Source organism: Pinus tabuliformis, chromosome Q (assembly GCF_031772625.1).
Source record: "Pinus tabuliformis cultivar Carrire ecotype Pingquan chromosome Q, CPIR1, whole genome shotgun sequence".
In the NCBI taxonomy this organism is placed as follows: domain Eukaryota; kingdom Viridiplantae; phylum Streptophyta; class Pinopsida; order Pinales; family Pinaceae; genus Pinus; species Pinus tabuliformis.
In genome coordinates, this window is record NC_142296.1 from 120,150,906 (window position 1) to 120,174,484 (window position 23,579).

General features: G+C 35.0%; 1 protein-coding gene across 1 annotated transcript in view; it reads right to left on the minus strand.

Annotated features, from left to right (window-relative positions):
- Positions 1 to 3,488: 3,488 nt before the first annotated feature.
- The window catches only part of LOC149218542 (DNA repair protein RAD5A-like), a 138,567-nt gene continuing 118,476 nt past the window's right edge, over positions 3,489 to 23,579 (minus strand). The window contains exons 11-12 of the mRNA XM_089386581.1: positions 4,187 to 4,285; positions 3,489 to 3,965 (exon numbers count right to left, since the gene is read on the minus strand). Coding sequence (XP_089242707.1) covers positions 3,843 to 3,965; positions 4,187 to 4,285 — 222 coding nt within the window. The 3' untranslated portion in view covers positions 3,489 to 3,842. The remainder of the gene's footprint in view (positions 3,966 to 4,186; positions 4,286 to 23,579) is intronic.

The following is a 23,579-nucleotide window of genomic DNA, read 5'->3' on the forward strand; positions in this document are numbered from 1 at the left end:
AATCTTTTCCCGACTCGAAAATTCATGAACAGAAAAATAACCCTCTAGCAGATTTAACCATTTATCTATGGCATCTGCGTCTATCTGACCCTCGAAAATGAGGATTTCAAAATTAACTTGTACCTTAAAGGGCGTGGCATTTCCAGAGTAGCTGCTGGAAGCCGATGCGTCGCTTCTGGGTAGCCGCTGAAGGATCTGGGCAAAGCTGTCCATCATCGCGTTCCGTTGTCGCTCGAGGGCTTCTTCGAGCAAGATTTTGATGGGATCTCCTGCCCCCTCGTCTTTCTTCTCATCCGCCATGGGAGGCCATCGAGATTTCCGAGGCTGGTCTTGCAAAGGTTCGACCAGTTCAAGCCCTAACTCCTTATATCCCGACCTTGTTGGGGACATGCAAAGAAAAACAGAGACAAAGCAGACCACTCTGATACCACTAATCCGGATTTAAACAGGAACGCAACAAATTACAGAGATAACCATATACACAAAGATGCAGCGGAAATAATACTTCATTTCATTAATGGAAAATACTGAAATATGCTTACAACCAGAAATGGAAATAAACCAGCTAGGGCGATGGTAGCTTATCTCTGAGAAGAGATGTGGTGGCTACATGCCTCTGAACTGTGTTACAATGAGGCTCAAAGGCCTATTTATTGTTGAGAAACAATGGAAAACCCTTAACATTCCAAAACCTAACCCTAGAAGATGAAACGCCAAACTGTGGGCCCCGTTTGGGTAAATTGGTACACCAACTTCCCAGGGTCGTAACTTTGGCATACGATCTCCGTTTGACGCGTACAATAGCTCATTAGAAAGATCTATCCGAGCGCTGCCACTTTGGGAGGCAACATCGGTTCATGGACCCATGTTGCCCCAGATTTCCCAAAAAACGTCGTTTAGGGCCTCAAAACGGCTCCGGAAGTTCAGGACCCGAAAAACTGCTAAAAATAATAAGTTGTGCTACAATTAAGGAAACTGAAAATGTTGAGAGACACAATGGTGGGGGTCCAGGTGGACTTGGCAGGTGGCCACCAATATCCACCTGGATCAATGTTACACTCTCTTAAAAGCATAAGTTACAAAGGATGTGTACCTCCTTAATGGCATGAGTTACATTTCCTAAATGGGCATGTCTTGGCATGCAGATTACTCCTCATTTATGGCATGGATTCATTATTCTGCCTCATTCTTTCTCCCTTACTACTTGTGCATTGTGAAAGAAGAATTCAAACTTAAGAGAGAGTTCAAGAGAGTTGAAGAAGATTGTGAAAGAGAGACTTGAAGAATAAGATCAGAACTTGGTGAGCCAAGATTGATTCAGTGCTTCAGTGTTAATTCAACTGAAGGGAAGGTTGATCCAATGTGGGCATCTATTGTTGCTACCAACAATCTTCATGCTACAGCTTGTTCAAATTTGGTTGAACTTACTCATTCTTTTGATCTCTCATTGTACTTTGTATCTTTGTTGAACAATTAATTTCTAATAGAAGAAGAATTTGGCTGCATTTTCCCATTGTGGGTTTTGCCCTGGCCACTAGACCTAAATCTTTGTGTCTCGTTTTGTTTTTGGTTGTTTTCTATTGTACATTTGATTTATGTTCCATGTACAATTGTTTATCTAAAAAAAATTGTAATAAGTGATTGTCACAGAATAGAGCATTGAAATTTCAACAAGATTTGGCAAAAAAAAATCTCCACTCCAACCAAAGACTCCAAAACGTAGCATGTTTAGACAATGCCCAAAAGTTATATAATACCCTCGCCCAAAAAAATAAAACCACCAAAAAAAAAGTTTAAACTCTGCAAACCACCATGCCCTCACTCCTACGCCCAAAAGTTATATAACACCCTCGCCCAAAAAACAAAAACAAAACAAGCAAAAGAAAGTTTAATCTCTACAAGCCACCCCCAGCCACCCCAGCTCCTCCACACCCCTCAACACCCAAAAGTTATATAACACCCTCGCCCAAAAAAAACAAAAACAAAAACAAAACAACCAAAAGAAAAGAAAACAAAAACAAAACAACCAAAGAAAGTTTCAGACTCTCCAATCCTCCTAGTAAGATCCATATCAAGAAAAACGACAATAGCAAACAAGTTAAGCTTCGACCTTGCCAAAATTACAGTTTACCAATCAACGAACAATAACAACAAAGTTGACCTTTGGTTTTGGCAAAAAATTACAAGCACCAAATATTGGAGAACCGTTCTAGCCCTTCCATGATTCCCATTTTCTTGGAAATGCTGATAACTAGACGATAAGGAAAACAAGGAAACGCTGATAACTAGATGATAAGGAAAACAAGCTGATCATATTAAAGCTCCTATTTCCTATCCTATCCAAAATGGTTTTGGAATCCAAGTTTGCAAAGCCATGCATAACTCCTAGCCTTAATCATCTTGTAAAGGGAACTTTAGTCTCTGTTAATATATTGGAGTAGTGGCTTAAATTAACTAGATACGCCAACTAATACTCGTTTGATTATACCTACACACCCATAGCTTGTTTTGATTTTGAGGCAGCTCCATCAAAACATTGCTTTAAAATCTCCTCCCTTCCTGTCCAGCAATGGACCTCGGACTTCTCTTCCTTTACCCTTACTGGTATTGGATTTTGTTTTAATGATTGGCATGTTTATAATTTGGCTTTGGCTTTAATTGTTGAATTAGAGAGTATATTTTCCATGAAAACCATTGCAATGTTATTAATGAAAACATTTGCCAGCGTTATTTAATTTGTTTAGCACAAGTGATGCATTCTAGACAAAGATCATACTAAACAAGAGACTAGAAATAAATTTGTAATCTAAACGCCAAACATATGAAATGAAAGTGTTTTTAAAACATCTGTAAAGTCCACATTTCATCAATAACATTAATTTGATTTAACCAGCCATTCCAAACCCTCTTACTTAAGAAATGCAATTCATCTATTTCTCAAAATGCTTGACTTTGTGAAATCCCGACCAACCATGAAACTCTGAATAATGAGCGACTTCAGATTAATACTTTTGAGTGCAATCCCTATGAATAATGAGCGACTTTTTGAGTGCAATCCCAGCGAGATATCTCTTGGTGCTCCAAAACCAAGCACTCGATTTTCTACGTTATCTACTATTAAAATGAGTTGCACCAGTACCCTCAAAATCATTTTAACAACTGAATTGAATAATTAACACCCAAATTTTCTCAAAATATTATATGGAGTAAGTAATTATAATACATTTAACCAAAAATAATACATTGAATCATTAAGATTTCCATTTTCCAGCAAAGGGTGAGATAGACATATTGCCTTAAAATATTCAGGATGATCATACTGAGTGTTACCATGCTTTTATAAAGCACTAAAAGACACCCTTCCGCACAAATCTGTAAACTCGGTCGAGGTTTGTTTGATTAGAGCAGCACAAGATGGAGCTTGACAAATCAATGATCAGCTTCCATTTCTTTAAGCCTTCCAACTCCATCTCAGTCACTTGACAGGCTCAAAATCTCAGCACTCTCAACAGTGAACTGAAAAATCTAGAGCACTGCAACTACTCTTCAAAAGCAGAAGGGAATAATGCCCTACTACTTGGGCACTGGATAGTGTACTCACTGCTTTCATTGCAGAACTACCAGCAAGTATCCCATAGCTCGCTATCTTGATTTGCAAGTATTGTGTTTCTTTTTCTATCATTTTCTTCTAAATTTCCCCATCAAAAATTGCTAACATAATTCAACTGGGGGAAGAATAGAAGCAAGAAATGGTATAGGTTGCACATGCCAAATATATGTACAGTTTAAGCAAATAATAAATATCATAACTGTTAGAAATAGTGGACCTCAGTGACAAACCATTATCTAAACAGCATTTTAAGTTCTTCAATTCTTGCAGAACGAACCTCTTGGTCCGTCAATGCCCCAGAAATCATCCGTTGTTTTCGTGCCTGGACCTGTTGCATCCTTTCTTCTACAGTACCCTACATAAGGGCAAAGATCAAAGGGAAGTCTATCAAATCTTTGTACCCATTAAATAACAAGTAACAAAATCTAAACCATTCAATAACAAGTAACAAAATTTGATTTTTCCAGATATGGCAAATGCTGCCTATCTGACAAGGGATGCAAAAAGTCTACAAATTATCAGGTATCAAAGATGAATAAAGGATTTCACATCTTCCGCGATCACAAAACTGCTCACCTTCACAATAAAACGCTTGATTGAAACTTTTTTAGTTTGACCTATACGATGAATGCGCATTATAGCCTGTTCTTCAACAGCTGGGTTCCACCAAGGATCCTTTTCACAAAAAGGGTAAAATTCAATCTCCCATGTTAGCTATACTGCATATATGCATAAAATATCTTCATTTATTTATATCCCTAGGTTCAAATGTAAATTTGGATAATTTATTTTGCAATATCGTTGTAGCAAAAAATAAGACAACATCGGATGCCATTTTGTCCAAGCCTACGACAAGATGAATAGATGTTCGAAATCACAGAAATGATTACATAGATAATTTGTTATAAATTCATCCAAATCAACCCATTGCTTTGACCAAAAGTGTACATGCACACATTTAGGGATTTGAACAGAAACAATACTATCAAAACTACACCCATAAAATTAGGCTAAAATTAAAAAACAAAACTGTTCATAAACACAACTTTGGGAAGCATGCTAATTAGGCCAAATGAGTTACATAATCACAATCATAGTTTTAAAAACCGGAACCAGTGACCCAATCCACCTAATAAACCGGATTTCAAACCGAGACTGGTCAGGTCTAAATGAACCGGTTTAAGAAAAAATACATTACATATTAATTTTTAATGAAAAAAACTATTTTTAAGATTTAAAACCATGCTTCCAAACCATTAGACACAAAATATATACCATGTAAAGGTGAATATATCAAAATGGCACCAAGTGCAATACATATCAGCGACAAAATATATAATTGATGAGGCTCTAAATGGCCTCTAGAGTGCAAAAACAAATCCTACAAAGTTCAAACTATGGGGCCACTGGCCTACTACAATTTTACATATATAATAATAGTGATCAATATTATCACTTGAAACTTCTCATGAATCATCATAATCAAACTCAGTTAGTTGAATCTCGACTCTCAAACTTTGCAACTGCTCGAGTCACAAACTTCTCTATTGGTTCAGTGATTTGAGCCTCAAACTTCTGAAGGTATTCTGCCCTAATATGCTCTATTACTTCATTTGGTGCTCCACATGGCTTTACATGGCCTCCTATCCCAGCCAAGTCTTGCTTGAACCTGTTAATACCCCCTCCTTCAATAGATTTTTGGCAATATTTGTGGATCATTTTGCCATCAATCATATCACAATGAGCCCATGCAGTATCCTTGGCTTTTGGAGGCATGATGACTACTACTTAACTCAAACTCTCTGTTGTTCCACTACTCTAGCAAAAACTCAAAACTCTCCAAGCTTCCAATCAAACTCACAAAAACTTCAAATGAGATGTGTGAGACAAATGAGGGGGGTGAGCTCTTTTTAAAGGCTTGGAAGGGTGTTTTTGGAAGGAAACACCCCTAGAAGCTTCCTAAATTGCGCTTTGTGGGTCCTCTGCAGCCTTGGCAGCTAACCAACCGATTTAGGACGGAACCGGCCAATTTGACCATAAATTGGCTAGTTCCATCCTAAACCGGCTAGATAGCACCGATTTTTGTGGTTTCTGGGCGAAGTGAGGGGTCGAACCCGTTTTAAAACACTGATTACAGTACATCACATCTTCAGTTACCGACATTGAATTTTGCCTCTCAAGCATGTTTAAAGTAAATTTGTAATATGCCTCTGGGAGAGACTACCCTTGGGATGTAATCCTGGGTTTAAGGTTTTCAATGAACACATGAAATAATTGTATTTTATTACAGTGTTGCAGTACTCATCAATCTATAAAACAAAAATGATCTTTTATTCAATGCACAAGTAGAATAAACAAGAACTCAAACAACAGTTGATTCCACCAACAAACACTATAAAGTAGGCCCAACTCAACAAGCAAATAGCAGACTTGCAAAATCCACATTTTCCCAATAGCGATATCAACACAAATGTAGTTTCTTGGGTTACAAACTGTAGCTATCCCCTTGCGGCCACAAAATCACACCAGCAAGCCTCGCTGCTACATTGCATTGTTATTCACCCCTGTTTTCTCAATTCCTAGTCAACCGGTACCCTACCTTCACCCTTAAATCCTCACTTTCAGCCAACCATAACCTTAGATCCCTGAGCGTGGACCTCTAGACCACATGTTGCCTTGAATTTGATCCTATGACAGTTCACTGTAGGTTAAAACCAGCCCAGATAGTGGCTATCATTCACTACCACAGACAACCAACCCACTGCTATTTTCCATCCCTTTATCTCCAGCCAGCCCTAATAGACTCTCTCGCCATTCAATTCTCGTTTTTTCATCCCTGCTCGCTATTGGTTTTAAAGCCCCTCAAATAACACCATCAGGTATAAGTTCTTTCCTTCCTCGAAAGAGTTGGAGTTTGATCTAGTATGAGATCTAATTACAGCTGCTAGTTTCTTTACAGTGAGAAGGACCTCAAAAAAGTATTACATTAATAAACTTAATCCCCCTTCTTCTAGCCATCCAGTTGCAGTGAGAATTGCCGGCCATATAGTTGAAGAAAAAAGGGAATCTCCTCTAGTGTAAGTGCAAGTTTCCAGCCCTAAAATAGGCTGCTTTGTTCCCTCAACCCCATAACTACTATGATATGCGATATGCTTGACTCTCTCGCTCTGGGCAATTCATCAGTTATGTTGCTTCAAAATAATTAGGTACTCTGTGTCAACGACCCCATAGCAGTACACCCATTTTTTCGCAAAAGGGATCCATCACATTCGAGTGTTCGTGCCATTCAGACTTCATCATTAGCCGACAATTTTATGAATTTGTTAGCCCATTCTGCATATGTAAAATATAATTAATTCTAGTATGACCGCATATTAAGTAACAGTCTAGACAAACCTATGGTTTTGGTGACAATTTCCATTCTAAAAAGGTTTCTATCTCATTGATTCATTTGTGTCTCTAGACACAAATGATTAGCAGAGTTTTTCCCTCCACCCTCACCCCAAAGCAAGGGTGGATTTTGTCGCTAAGATCTTAGGCGAGTCCTAATGTTTTAGATCGAATCTATGTAAAAGTGATTTGGGAATAAACCGAGCTAATTGGCTAGATTGTTTTATTACAAGTCACTTGGTCTACTGAATTATATTTTGTATCGCAGAAACAAGTACTTTTTTAGGGTCTATAACGAATGGGTTTTCCCCCTTCATGTATTAAATTGTAAAATTTTCATGTTAAAAATATCTAGTGTCATAGTTAGACACCATGGTTAAATATTAGAGGGTTGGAAAAATTATTAATCACCTCATAAATCAATTAATTAAAATTTCTGGCAAAATTAAATTAAAATCTTATGCCATAAATTTAATTAATTTTGTGTCCTAAGTAAACTTAAATTCTCCAAAGGTCAAATTCGTGGGTTTTAAAGAAGTTAATTTTTGGAGGTCCCCGACCAAGGGAATATTGAAGAAATCAAGAAATTTGGACCCTTCGACCTTGGTGGTTAAGTCAGAGTCTGGTTAAGTCAGAGTCAAATTTTTGAGCAAATTAACTCAAAATAAATTAACTCAAAATAATTAATTTTGAGTTAATTAAAAATCGATTAAAAAAATCGATTTTTTCCTCAAAAAATAAATAGTTTCGATAGTGATGATTAAAGATTAATTAAATTAAAATTTCTAGCAAAACTAAATTAAAATCTTATGCTAAAAATTTAATTAATTTTGTGTCCTAAGTACACTTAAATTCTCCAAAGGTGAAATTCGCAAGTTTTAAAGAAGTTAATTTTTGGAGGTCCCCGACCAAGGGAATATTGAAAAAATCAAAAAATTTGGACCCTTGGGCCTTTGGTTAAAGTCATAGTCAATTTTTTGAGCAAATTAACTCAAAATAAATTAACTCAAAATAATTAATTTTGAGTTAACTAAAAATCAATTAAAAGAAGAATTCCATTTTTCCTCCAAAAAATAAATAGTTTCGATAATGATGATTAAAGATTAATTAAATCTTTATAATTATTTTGAGTTAATGAAAAATTCGATTTTTCCACAAAAAATAAATAGTTTCGACGATGATGATTGAAGATTAATTAAATCTTTATGAACGACTGAGATTAATTTGACAGGGATTAAGCTAATTAGCTGTTGGAAATTTTATCTATAAATTAGAGGTCGGTGTCAGTTTGTTTTCATCCCATTTTTTGATCGTATACTAGCTCTTGAAGCTCTTGTAAACTTTTATGAAATAATACAACACAAAGTTTTTGGTGTTTTACTTGATGGCAGTGTTCCTCTCTGGTATTTTATGGTAAGGTGTGTTTAATTTTTTGCTAATCTTATTTATAAGTTGTTGGTTAATAGCTCTTGTAGATCAATTTATTGCACAAGTATCTTGTTTAAATTGTTGGATTTTAAGATAACATTAAGATTTTTATTCGATTGGCCGGTATCTCCAATCTTTGAAGATTTAATCGTTATTAATTTGACGACTTATATTTTAAGTGTGCAGAAGTCATGTTTATTTCAAGATTTTAGTCGTTTGGAGAAGTCCTCGATTAGACCAACTGACTCCTGAAACTAAGATCTGAAGAGCCTTCCGGATTAGAACTTCGAGATTATCTAACGAAATATACTTTGCAAAGATTTTTTGGGCTAGTACCTAAAATTTTAAAAATTATTTATCTTCAGAAAGTTGTGCTAAATAGCTAGATCTGGCTAGAAATAGCCTTGGATCTACAGATCTGGGAGCGGAGTTGGACTCATACTCCTCAAATCTGATCGATCTATAAATTATTTATATAGATCTGTTATTTATTTATGTAGATCTGAAATTTTGTAATATAATTTTGAATGTTAATACTTGAGTTTTTGGGATTTTCTCTATTTTTGTACATATTGGGTATTGGGTTTTTCTATTTTCACTTGTGCTGGAATAGATCTGAGAAATAAGCCAAGGAAATCTTCAAAACTGAGCTAGATCTAAACCCCGGAGGGCAAGATTTGAGTTCAAAGATTGTTTGCAGAAATAGATCTGAGACATCAACCAAGGGGATCTTCAAATCCGAGCTAGAACCTAGAAGGCAAGATTTAGCCTCAAACTTTTGTTTGCGGGGAAGAAATAATAAAATCTTTCATTAAAAGCTTCAAATCTGAGATTGTTGGAGGAAACTTTTGGCTTTTAAGATAGATCTAGACCTTTGAAGGCAAGATCTAGTTTCCAAAAATTTTGCAGGGCCAACCATTGAAGATTTTGCATCTGAAGCAAAATAATTTTTTCAGAACAAGGGTTTCAAGTTTTGAGGCTCCTAAGCCAGATCTGCCTTCTCTTAGCCCAACGCTAGCCCTATTGAGCCTAGTGCTAGCTCTCATTGGCCCTAGACTCTCCTTGTTCCATTTTCGATCTGAATATTTAAATTTACTAAAGCTGATCATTGGTGGTTTTTTGCAAAAAAAAATTGTTAAAAAATTGTGTTTCAAGTACTGAATTTTTTTTATAACTTGGGCAAGTGATCTTCAAGGCCTAGGGCCTAAGGGTTTGATCTTTAAACCCTCATTTTCCTCACTGTTTGCTACAACAGTCATATACATTTCTAATAGTTGTGAAAAACACATCTAAGTAGTTTCAAATTAACTGAAACAATCGCTAAATACATTAATAAGTCAGTTATGTTTGATGGGCATAAAAAATTTGGCCTAAATCTACATTTTTTGGTCACTGTTATATCCGAATAATTCTATTTCCAAATTCTGAAATATAATAGTGGCAAATTTTCATGTGGGTTAGTTAAAAATTAATTCCTAAGTTGTCTAATACATTCAGGGATTAATTTCTTGAGTTAGGCATCCATCGTGAAGCCTATTTCATATTTTAATTGTTGACTGTAATAAGTATATCGATCTGATATAATTCTAGAAATCACATCATAACAGGCTGAAATTTTTTGATAATTCATGTGTGCAAGTTTGGAAAAATTTTGGTAAATCTTTAGCATAAAGAAAGCATTGATAGCTTATTGTTTTCATTGTCATATTGTTGTTGTCATAACATTTGTTTGTTGTTGTCCTAAAAAACAATTTCTGAAAATTAAGTGCTCTAACATCATTGTGAAAGTGACTGTCACAACTCTTCAGAGGGCTAAATATATTTGTTTGCAGCAAATATTTCTTTGTTGTCATAAATCTTTTTTTTAGGTGGTCTTATTGTCTTTGAAAACACAATTGTTGTCATAGATATCATCTCTGAAAATAAGTGTTTTTGTTTCATTTGTAAGGGTAGTTGTTTGCTTAGATTACATCAGCAAATTTTAGTGGTTTTTTGGATTTTGGATTTCGAGTCTGTCTGTTGTCTTTTGATTTCCTACTTCAAAATCACATATATAAGTTTGTTGCCGTAAAGAACATTTAAGTTGGGAATTGTCGATATTTATCTTTCTAAAGCATTTCTCGTGCCTTGACTTGTGAATGGTAATTGCACTAAAATATAATTCTCTTTGAGCTAAGTAGCATTGAATGTGATTTACTCCATTTGTATAATATTGAGTAATCTGAAGATAATTGAATGTTTTGAATCTAATTGTCATTGGCATTATCTTCGAAGAATCCTAATTGTCTAAAGGGAGCGTTATAATCTTATTGAAGGGTTGTCGTTGAAGCATAAATTGGATAAATTCTCTACTTCTCTTTCTTGACATTAACATCATTATTGGCTTGTGGTTATTATAAATTTTTGGCATATTAGTGATCTTTCTTTGAGAAAATATATCTTGTGGTCATCTTGGTTGTCTTGTGATTTTTATTGGCACTTGAAATATTTAGCACTTTGTCTTGTATAATATTGTCTCTTTATTTCACTAAGTACTCTTGTCATAAAGTTATCAATACTAAGTACTTGAGCCTTAAACGATCTTACCTCAAGACTACTCAGTCATCCCTTTGTTAATGGCATCTTATCTCTTTTCATCATAATAACGTTTTCCTTAGTAGCAATTGTCCATCCTGTACTTGGTCCTAAATTTCCTAGCAATATTTTTGACTCCGCAAGGCACTGGTATCAATAGTTTAAATCTAATCAAATTCTATAAGTCTTGTTAAATCTATCAAGTACTTGGTCACTTAATTGTGTCTCCCAAACTGGTTGGTTCCCAACTAGTTCTCTTTCTTTCCTTTTCCATAGGGTCTACCCCCCTTAGCTTGATATTGGGAGACAACTTAAACAGAGAGATTGAGGATCAGGGTGATCGCCCCCGATCTGAGTCGTTGTCGCGGTGCTTAGACATTTTGTGCAACCACTTTTTTGGCGTCGTTGCCGAGAATAGAGTTCTTTTGTTCTTGGTTCTCACGACACTTTTCTAATCATCTAACCTTTTCTGCCATTCATTAGCCCGTCAAGCAGCACAACATTTTTTGGCGTCGTCGTTGAGGGCCAATTTATTGGACCTTGGCTTTACGACATTCATTTTCATTCATCTTCATCTTTTTAATCTTTTATCATTTCTTATCCCATCAACGCCACATTTTCTGGTGTTATTATATTTCTTCATCTTTTCATCACCTTATCTTTCGTCATCTCACTAATCTTTTCGTCTTCCCTTTAGCACCTAGACATTTCGGTTGGTTTCCAATTTGGCTGGTGACTCCACTGGTTCATCCATTATTTCTTAGACAAGAAACCTTCCCTGTTATCCATTTGTTTTTCCCTAACTAACCTTTCGGTTTTTTGCCTTTTGGATCCTAGAGCTAGATTCATGTTCAAGTGGCGACTCCACTTCTTTCATTTCTTACAAGAATTTCTGTTAGAAGCTCACTTCTTGTGGATCTCTTGTTTTTCTCGAGCAAGGATCTGTCTCTCTAGCATCCATTTGGCCCCTCATTTTCCCTTTAAGCAAGTCATCATGGACGTGTTTGCCCCTTGTAACTTTGCTAATATTCAAGGTTATGCTAATGATCTTCCAAAGAATGGGATTGATAAATTGTCTTCTTTTTAGGTCAATAATGCAATTAGTGTTGATGCTCATCTAAAAGCTTTTAGTTCTTAGATAGGTAAGTATGCAAGGGTTGCTGATTATAATCACGAAGATATAAAAATGAGCCTCTCTTTGTTCTTACCTTGGAGAAAGAAGCTTTGTATTGGTTTACGAAAAGCCTGATAATTCATTTCATTCTTTGCAATTGATTATTAATGCCTTTAAGGAAAAATATGGAGATAAGAGAGACGAAAGGCATCTCATTAAAGCTACAAGTTTCAAAAAAAGAGAGAAAACGAGATGGTTGAAGAGTTCAACAAGAGATTTAATGGTATTATTAGAAAAATATCAACAGATTATAAGCCTCTCGATAAATCTCTTCTAGATTTTTACATTGATGCTTTTAATCCTGATACATCTTATGAATTGAGACGAGCTAAGAATCGTGATTTTAAAGTTGCTCAGAATTTAGCTATAGAACTTGAAAAAGATAATAAGGCATCTGGGAACTCTAAAATCCCAAGGTTTGATAGGACTTTGACCAAATTGAAATAACTTAAAGGAAAAAGGTTAAAGAATCTAACGACGACCCTATGCAAAAACTACTGCAAAACCTTGAAAGCATGGAGCTTAACCAAGCGAAATTAATTTCTAGCCATGCTAAGGAAATGAGTACTTTGCAATCTACATTGGTTCAAATGGAAATGGCTCAAGCGCAAAATTTTCAGCATAGGATTAACAATAATAATCAAAGCAGTAATACTTGTCTGAGAAAAGGCCAACCTAGTGAGCAGAGACCTCCCCATCCTATTGAATCTGCAAATCAAGTCAATTAGGCTCTGCCTTATTGAAGGGCATGCGATGCTTTTCATGAAGAGGCTACTTTCCATGTTGTCAAAAGAATCATAGATAGTAGAATGGTAGGGACAAGTAATCAAGTCAATGTTGTTGGTAAAGGGTATAATTTGTCTCAGAAAAATTGGGCGGAAGTTAAAGAGCATAGTCAAGAAATTAGACCTTTCACATCTTCCTATAGTATCAATAACTTTGGCCATGATAAGGATATGCAACTAAATCAAGCATTGGTAATCAAGAATATGGAAGACGACCAGGTTCGACTCATTAAGAACATGGAGCTTAAACAAGTTAGGTTAACAGAATATCACGCCAAGGAAATGAGTTCTATGCAAAATAAGTTGTTGGCTATAGAAGAAAAACACATTATGGAAATGAAGATCATGGAAACTAATCACTCCGATCACATAGCCACAATAGTAGAAAAGTGTGTTCAGAAGATGGAAGCTATGAGGACCAACATGCTGAATCATCATGAGAAAGAGATAAACTATATGCAAAATTGCTTCAACAGCATGAAAGCGAAGAATGATCAAATTATAAAGGACATGGAAGTTAGTCAAAAATCTCTTCAAAACAGATTAAAGATAATGGAATTTAATCATTCTAATCAAATGTCCATTATTCAGAATCAGATGATTGCAATGGAAGCAAAGCACACTCGATAAACGAAAACGATGGAGGCCAATCATATCACTCTACAAGACAAATTCATGAAAATTGAACTCAATCAAGCTAAATTAATAGTAAGGCATGCTAGAGAAATGAGTTCCATGCATAAGAGGCTGGAAGAAAGGAAAACACAGGTACAGAAATTTCAGCTTGATCCAGATGATAGATGACAGAAAATCAAGGAGTTTTCAACAAATCATAACTCTCCCAATCCATTAAAGCAAGTCTTGTCTTGTTCTGAATACCCTGAAAAAGTGGCTGACCCCATTAACGAAGATTTAGTTGAGGATGACATGGTCAGAGAAGAAATTGAAAAGGATCAAGTTATAACTCATAACACTTGTGAAACTGATCCACCATTTATCACAGATTAGATGCATAATGAACAAGGCATGTCACAAATATCCTAAATACTTCGTCCAAAAGTTCTCAAGCAGAATGTTTCACATCATCAGCAATACAACTTGCCACAAAGAAAGGCCTAAAGGGAAAAAGAAAAAGAATAAGGAAGTGGTTTGATGCATCTGATGGTCGCAAGCAGCTCGATTTTCAGATAAGACAAAGTCCTACCGTATGTAGGATTAGACAGAGCAAAGCAAGCAAATGCTCATTATGCATTATATTGAACACATCTGATGCCACAAGGCATCCTTTGTATTGTATCTCTAACCTTACAACCTGTTATTTCAACATTTTCACTTTGTAGTTAGATTAAATTTATATTTTCATGTTAGTAGAATAGTTAATAAATGAAGGGCTTCTATTTTCATGTGCTTAATGTTATATGATGAATTTTGGATGTACATTATTTATATAATCTTGTGTGTTGCTTGGATGCAGATTCTGGATTCTCACATTTCATCGATGAAGCAACGTGTCCCCAAGTCGAGCCAGATGTTGACGCCTCTGTGTCAATGACCCCATAGTTGTACACCCATTTTTCGCAAAAGGGATCCATCATGTTCAAGTGTCTGTACCATTTAGACTCTATCATCAGCTGACAATTTTATGAATTTGTTAGTCCATTCTGCATATGTAAAATGTAATTAATTCTAGTATGATCGCGTCTGCATGTAACAACTTAGGTAAACCTATGGTTTTGGTGACAATTTCCATTTTAAGAGAATTTTTGTCTCATTTGTCTCTAGATACAAATGATCGGTAGAGTTTTTCCTTTCACCCTCACCCCAAAGCTAGGGTGGATTTTGTCGCTAAGATCTTAAGTGAGTTCTAGTGTTTTAGATTGAATCTATGTAAAAGTGATTTGAGAATAATCCTAGCTGATTGGCTAGATTAATTTATTACAAGTCACTTGGTCTACTGGATTATATTTTGTGTCGCAGAAATGGGTACTTTTTTAGGGCCTATAACGAATGGGTTTTCACCCTTCATGTATTAAATTATAAAATCTTCATGTAAAAAATATCTAATGTATGGTCCCTCATAATTAGACACCATGGTTATATATTAAAGGGTTGACAAAATTATTAATCCCTTCATAAGTCAATTAATTAAATTTTCTGGCAAAATTAAATTAAAATCCTATGCCAGAAATTTAATTTTGTGTCCTAGGTAAAATTAATTTTCCAAAAGTCAAATTCGTGGGTTTTAAGTAAGTTAATTTTTGGAGGTCCCCGACCAGGGAATATTGAAAAAATCAAAAAAATTTGGACCCTTGGGCCTTAGTGATTAAGTCAAAGTCAATTTTTTTAGAAAATTAACTCAAAATAATTAATTTTGAGTTAATTAAAAATCAATTAAATGAAAAATTCGATTTTCCCAAAAAATAAATAATTTTAACAATGATGATTAAAGATTAATTAAATATTTATGAAAGGTCAAGATTAATTTGACAAGAATCAAGCCAACTAGTCATTGGAGATTTTATCTATAACTTAGAGGTCAATATCAGTCTGTTTTTCATCTGATCTTTTGATCATGTACTAACTCTTGATGCTTTTGTAAGCTTTTATGGAATAATACAACACAAAGTCTTTGGGGTTTTACTTGATGGCAATGTTCCTCTCTGGTAACTTATTGTAACGTGTGTTTAATTTTTTGCTGATTTTATTTATAAGTTGTCTATTAATAGCTCTTGTAGATCAACTTATTGCACAAGTATTTTGTTTAAATTGATGGGTTTTAAGATAGCATTAAGATTTTTATTCGATTGACAGGTATTTCCAATAGTTGACGATTTAATCGTGTTATTTTATACCTCTATTAATTTGACGGATTATATTTTAAGTGTGTAGAAGTCATCTTTATTAAGAGATTTTGGGCGTTTGAGGAAGTCCTCGATTGGACTAACCGACTCCGAAAACTTAAGATCTGAAGAGTTTTCCGAATTAAAACTCCGAGATTACCTAACGAAATATATTTTGTAAGGATTTTTTGGACTAGTACCTAAAATTTTAAAAATTATTTATCTTCAAAAAATTATGCTAAATAGTTAGATCTGGTTAGAAAGAGCTTTAGATCTACAAATCTGGGAGCGGAGTTGGACTCATACTCCTCAGATCTAATAAATCTGTAAATTATTTGTATAGCTCTGTTATTTACTTATGTAGATCTGAAATTTTGTAACATAATTTTGAATTTTAACACTTGGGTTTTTTGGATTTTACCTATTTTTATACATATTGGGCATTGGGTTTTTCTCTTTTCATTTGTGCATGAATAGATTTGAGAAATAAGCCAAGGAAATCTTCAGATCTGAACTAGATCTAAACCCTGGAGGGCCAGATTTGAGTTCAAAGATTATTTGTAGAAATAGATCTGAGACATCAGCCAAAGTGATCTTCAAATTTGAGCTAGATCTAGACCATGGAGGGCAAGATTTAGCATAATAGTTTTCATTAAAGGCTTCAAATCTGAGATCGTTGGAGGAAACTTCTGGCTTTTAAGATAAATCTAGACCATGGAAGCCAAGATCTAGTTTCCAAAAATTTTGCAGGGCCCGTCATTGAAAATTTTGTATCTGAAAAAAAATAAAATCAATAAATAAATAAATAAAAAATAAAAATAAAAAATAAAAAATAAAAATAAAAATTCAGAACAAGGGTTTCAAGTTTTGGGGCTCCTAAGCTCAAATTTGCCTTCTCTTAGCCCAACGCTAACCCTATTGGGCCTAGAGTTAGCTCTCATTGAACCTAGATTCTCTTTGCTCCATTTCCGATCTGAATATTTAAATTTACTGAAGCCGATCATTGGTGGTTTTTTGCAAAAAAAAATTGGTAAAAAATTGTGTTTCAGGAAATCTTCAGGTCTGACATAGATCTAAACCCTGGAGGGCAAGATCTGGGCTCAAAGATTGTTTGCAGGAATAGATCTAAGAAATCAACCAAGGAGATCTTCAGATTTAAGCTAAATCTAGACCTTGCAGGGCAAGATCTAGCCTCAAAGCTAGATTTTGCATCTGCAAAAAATAAAAAATAAAAATAAATAAATAAATAAATTTCAAAGCAAGGATTTCAAGTTTTGGGGCTCCTAAGCCCAAATTTGCCTTCTCTTAGCCCAACGCTAACCCTATTGGGCCTAGAGTTAGCTCTCATTGAACCTAGATTCTCTTTGCTCCATTTTTGATCTGAATATTTAAATTTATTGAAGCTGATCATTGGTGGCTTTTTGCAAAATAAATTGGTAAAAAATTGAGTTTCAGGAAATCTTCAGATCTGAGATAGATCTAAACCCTGGAGGGCAAGATCTGGGCTCAAAGATTGTTTGCAGGAATAGATCTGAGAAATCAACCAAGGAGATCTTCAGATCTAAGCTAAATCTAGACCTTGCAGGGCAAGATCTAGCCTCAAAGTTTTGTTTGCAGGGAAGAAACGATAAGATCTTTCATTAAAGGCTTCAGATCTGAGATTATTTGAGGAAAGTTTTGGCTTTTAAGATAAATCTAAGCCCTGGAGGGCAAGATCTAGTTTCCAAAAATTTTGCAGAGCCAGTCAATGAAGATTTTGCATCTGAAGCAAAATAATTTTTTTAGAACAAGGGTTTCATGTTTTGGGGTTCCTAAGCCCAAATTTGCCTTCTCCTAGCCCAATGCTAGCCCTATGGGACCTAGTGCTAGCCCTCATTGGCCCTAGATTCCCCATGCTCCATTTCTAATCTGAATATTTAAATTTTCTGAAGCTAACCATTGGTGGTTTTTTGCGGAAAAATTGGTAAAAATTTGTGTTTCATGTATGGAAATGTTTTTGACAACTTGGGCAAGTGATATTCAAGGTCTAAGGCCTAAGAGTTTGGTTTCTAAACCCTTTTTTTCCTCACTGTTTGCTACAAAAGTCATATACCTTTCTAATAGTGCTGAAAAACACACTAAGTGGTTTGAAATTAACTGAATAAAAAAAATTGTTAAATACATTAATAAGTCACTTATGTTTGATGGGTATAAAAAATTGGCCTAGATCTACATTTTTGGGTGATTGTTATCTCTTAATAGTTCTGTTTCTAAAGTCTGAAATATAATAGTGGCAAAAATTCATGTGGGTTAGCCTAAAATCAATTCCTAAGTTGTCTAATACATTAAAGAATATATTTCTTGAGTTGGGCATTCATCATTAAGCCTATTTCATATTTTAATTGTCGAGTGTAATAAGTATATTAGATCTGATATAATTATGAAAATCACATCATAATAGGGTGAAAATTTTTGATAATTCATGTGGACAAGTTTGGAAAATTTTCAGTTGATTTTTGGCATAAAGAGAGCATTGATAGCTTATAGTTTTCATTGTCATATTGCTATTGTCATAACATTTGTTTGTTGTTGTCCTAAAGTTTTTCTCACTGTTGTCTTAAAAAACAATTTCTGAAAATTAAGTGCTCTAACATCATTGTGAAAGTGACTACACAACTTTTCAGAGGATTGATATATTTGTTTGCAGCAAGCATTTCTTTGTTGTCATAAATCTTTTTCTTTTTTGGTGCTCTTATTGTCTCTGAAAACATAACTGTTGTCATAGATATCATCTCTGAAAATAAGTGTTTTTGTTTCATTTGTAAGGGTAGTTGTTTGCATAGATTACATCAATAAATTTTAGTGGTTTTTTGGATTTTGGATTTCGAGTCTAAGTGTTTGTTGTCTTTTGATTTCCTACTTCAAAATCACATATACAAGTTTGATGCCCTAAAGAACATTTATGTTGGCAATAGTCAATATTTATCTTTCTAAAGCATTTCTTGCCCCTTGACTTGTGAATGGTAATTGCATTGAAATATAATTCTCTTTGAGCTAAGTAGCATTGAAGGTGATTTACTCCATTTGCATAATATTGAATAATCTGAAGATAATTTAATGGTTTGAATCTAATTGTCATTGGCATTATCTTGTTAGAATCCTAAATGCTCTAGTTCTCTTTCTTGACATTAATCTCATTATTGGCTTGTGGATATTATAAATTTTTGGCATATTAGTGACCTTTCTTTAAGAACATATATCTTGTGGTCATTTTGGTTATCTTGTGTATCTTATTGGCACTTTGTCTTGTATAAGATTGTCTCTTTATTTCATTAAGTACTTTTATCATAAAATTATCAATACTAAGTACTTGAGCCTTAAACGATCTTACCTCAAGACTACTCAGTCACCCCTTTGTTAATCGCATCTTGCATATCTTTTCATCATAATAACATTTTCTTTAGTAGAAATTGTCCATCCTGCACTTGGTCCTAAATTTCCTAGCAAGATTGTTGACTCTGTTGTATTGTCTAGGCAGCGCAACAACGCTCAGACCGGGGGCTGTCACCCTGATCCCCGATCTCTCCGTTTAAGCCATCTCCCGAGGATAAGGGGGGTAGACCCTATGGGATAAAGGAAGATCAACTGTGGACTAGTTTGGTTGGGAGACAAAACGAAGCAATTTAGCACCTGATTGATTTTAGAAATGAATGTACCAGTGCCTTATGCAGTTAATGATTAAATGATTATTTATTAAATGTTGTAGAAATATGAACCTTGTAAAACAATCATTTATCATCGAATATCCCAAGCGATACAAGCTATTCAATAAACTCAACGCTTTAATAATGATCGAGCAATTAAATTTCAAAAGATTAAAAGCTTTAAGCAACCACGAAATTTAAATGCTGACCAAATTTCAAATAGTTAAGTTCCAGATATAAACATTTTAAGCATATTTAACTATACCACAACAGAAACAAGACTATAAAAAGAATTTCCAATTTTTAATTTGTCTTTTTTCAGAATTTTCTAATTTTTTTTAAATAAATAAATCTAAATCTAAATAAAACTCTAACTTTTAGATTTTTAATTTAAAAAAATAAAAAATAAAAATATTTTTAGAATTTTTATTTTTATTTTTTATATGAGATAAAGTTCTAACACTAAAGTTTAGATGGAACAAAACTAAGATTAAAATCTAAACTAAATATAACGAAACGTAAAGCTAACATCTAATATATATTCAAGAATGGAAATTTATAAAATTTCAAATCCTATCTAAATAAAAGTCTAAATCTAAAAACAAATAAAAATCTAACCTAGCCTAAAACTAAACATTCGCATATATCACACTAACTAAAATGAAAATGAACTACACACCTACCCTGAGCATGTACAGATAATAAAAAGAAGAAATCGAATGCTTGTTTGGTGTGCTGCGCAGGTTTGGAGCAAACTTCGACCGCTGAAAGGTTTCAGCGTGCAGGCTTGATGAGGATTGAGACTGAGCGGATGGGAGAAGGACACTGCACGCAGGGAGAAGGTAGCGTTGGGTTTGCAGGTTTTAACGTGGAGGAGCGAATATGAGGTTTTCAAAGGAAAAACATAGGTGATGAGGGTTTGGGCAGAGAAAAATTCGATGGAACAGCGTGAAGGAATTTCAGCTGAGAAACATAGGAACAGTACGCAAGTTTTGAAGGAGGTATGGCAGTGGTGAAGAAGAATGCAGCTGCAGAGACAAGATGGTGAAGGAATACGATAGCAAAAGGAATTGTTCACCAATGAGGAAGAGTGAGTTTGTTGTAGGTGAAGTTGTGGGCAGCATAGAGCTAGAAGTGAAACCGCAGAGGAATAGTGATGACTACGTATTTGGCTTTGGACAGCAGCGTGGGAGCCAAGGGAGCTATGTGGGGCAGAAGCAATGAACGCGTTTTCCTTCTTTTTTTTGGTAAAATGCAGTTTGGATATGCGGTGAGGGATGGACGGATGGCGTGAGGGAGAAAGAGCAGCACGTAGGAGGATGGACTGCGTGAATGAAAAATTGCGTGGAGAAGAGAACAACGTGTGAGAATAGAGTGACAGGGAGCCAGTACGCAGGAAATGAAACCAATGATGGATGCAACTATATAATCTCGAATTTTTCTTTTGATTTTCTAAGCATGAGACCAGCATATGCCCAAAAAAAAATTGAACTTTTTCCTGCGAAATGAAACCCCAGGAACAACAGACAGATAGATCAGAAAACCTTCCAAATTCTCCAGTAAATTTTAAATTTCCCTGCATTCAAATTTGTCTAACGGAAACCCTGCAAAATTTCTCAAAACCTATACTTGCAACCTGCAATGGCAAAAAACATAACACGCAAAAATAATATGTGCAAGAAACAAAACTAAAAACCCTAAATCAGCTAAATAATTACAGTATTTACAAATTAACGACTCTAAGCAGCCAGATTTATCAATCCACAGAAATATTTTCAAAATTTTAAATTTAATGTGAGATGCTTCAGAAAACCCTTCATGCATTCATAACAAAAAAAAATAAAAATCAAATGATAAGCCCGGAATCAACACTGGCTGGGCTCTTTCAAAAAACACAATTCAGGGGTTGGCTGGTTCAGCCGAGAACTTCCCCTAACACCCGGTAAACTTAAAATTAAGGATATCCTGCACAACTTAAATCAACCATTAACATAGAGGGAGAAAACAAAAGTGAAATTCAAATCAAATGGAGATACCTGCCATTATATTTCAGAAATTAAACTATCATTCAAACCCCAGAGATCAGACAAGATACCTGTGCCTAAATCAATCTTCATCAAGCTATTATCAATGGCTGAAAATAAAATTATGTAGAAAAATAAAACATCTTACAACACTTCCAAAAGAGTAACACCAACGACATTTTCAACCCCAAAGTCTTTCTTTATTGCACAAAAAATCACTACAATAGAGCTTTCTTTAGCTCCAGACTCTAAGATCGAATATGATCTCAAATGACTCCTGACACTCTATTTAAAGGAAAAACTCCCAACGACTAGTTCAAGTGATCCATGTCAAACTAATCTTGACTGTCGATGAAAATCAAAATCCCTTTCAATCTCATCCGTCGAAATTTTAAATGCATTTTAATATATTAAAAATTAAAATTTTGCATTTATTTTCTCAAAATTTTGACTTATTTTATTATTTTATTTTATTTTTTAATTTTTAATTTTTTAATTTTGGATCCTCGAACTTAGCCTTTGGAAAAATCACCTAGGACTTAGGACTTATGAGGGGATAAATTATTTTCTAACCCTCAAGACACTTTACATCAAGACTTTTATAAGGGGGAAAACCCATTTGACATAGACCCTCATAGACCACCCAGTTCTACGACACAAATATAATCTAGCAGATCAAGCAATTTGTAATAACCTAACCAAATAATTAGGATTATTTCCAAATTACTTTTACATAGGCTCGAAGCACACTAGGATTCCCCTAAGATTCTAATGACAAAAACCATTCCGGCTTTGGGACTAGGCTGAAGGAAAACTTTGCCGATCATGGATCGGTGAAACAAAAAACCTTCTGGAAAGTAGATTATCACTAGAAAATTAGGTTTGCCTAGGCAATTTACATACATGACTGATATCTGCTAAGATTATTTACAATTTACACATGCAGATTGGGTTTACAACATAACATGACCGGGCTGATGATGACAGTCGAATGGCACGGACACGTCGTTCAAGCGCTATCCCTTTTGCGAAAAAATGGGGTGTACTGCTATGGGTAGTTGACACATAGTAGTCAACAGACTCCATAAGGCACTAGCTTCAATAGTTTAAATCTAATCAAATTCTATAAGTCTTGCTAAATTTAAATCAAGTACTTGGTCGCTTAATTGTGTCCCCTGAATTGGTTGGTTCCCAACTAGTTCTCTTTCTTTCCTTTTCCATAGGGTCTACCCCCCTTATAGCCTGATATTGGGAGACAACTTAAACGTAGAGATTGAGGATCAGAGTGACAACCCCCAATCTGAGTTGTTGTCGCGGTGCCTAGACATTTTGTGCAACCACTTTTTTAGCGTTGTTGCCAAGGATAGAGTTTTTTTGTTCTTGGTCCTCACGACACTTTTCTAATCATCTAATCTTTTCGGCCATTCATTAGCCCGTCAAGCAACACAACATTTTTTGGCGTCGTTGTTGAGAGCCAATTTATTGGACCTTGGCTTTACGAGATTCATTTTCATTCATCTTCATCTTTTTAGTCTTTTATCATTTCTTATCCCATCAACACCACATTTTTTGGCGCCATTATATTTCTTCATCTTTTCATCACCTTATCTTTCGTCATCCCATTGCTAATCACATCTTGCATCTCTTTTCATCATAATAACATTTTCCTTAGGAGCAGTTGTCCATCCTGTACTTGGTCCTAAATTTCCTAGCAAGATTGTTGACTCCATAATGCACTGGTATCAATCATTTAAATCTAATCAAATCCTATAAGTCTTGCTAAATCTAAATCAAGTACTTCGTCGCTTAATTGTGTTTCTCGCACTGGTTGGTTCCCAACTAGTTCTCCTTCTTTCCTTTTCCATAGGGTCTACCCTCGTTAGCCTGCTATTGGAAGTCAGCTTAAACGGAGAGATTGGGAATCAAGGTGGCAGCTCACGATTTGAGCCGTTATCGCGGTGCCTAGACATTTTGTGCGACCATAAGGTTCCAGCCCTCACCTGCCCCAGAAAGATGTCTACCCACCAGTCACTGCCTCAGAAGGATTGATTACAACCCTCGCTGCCTCAGA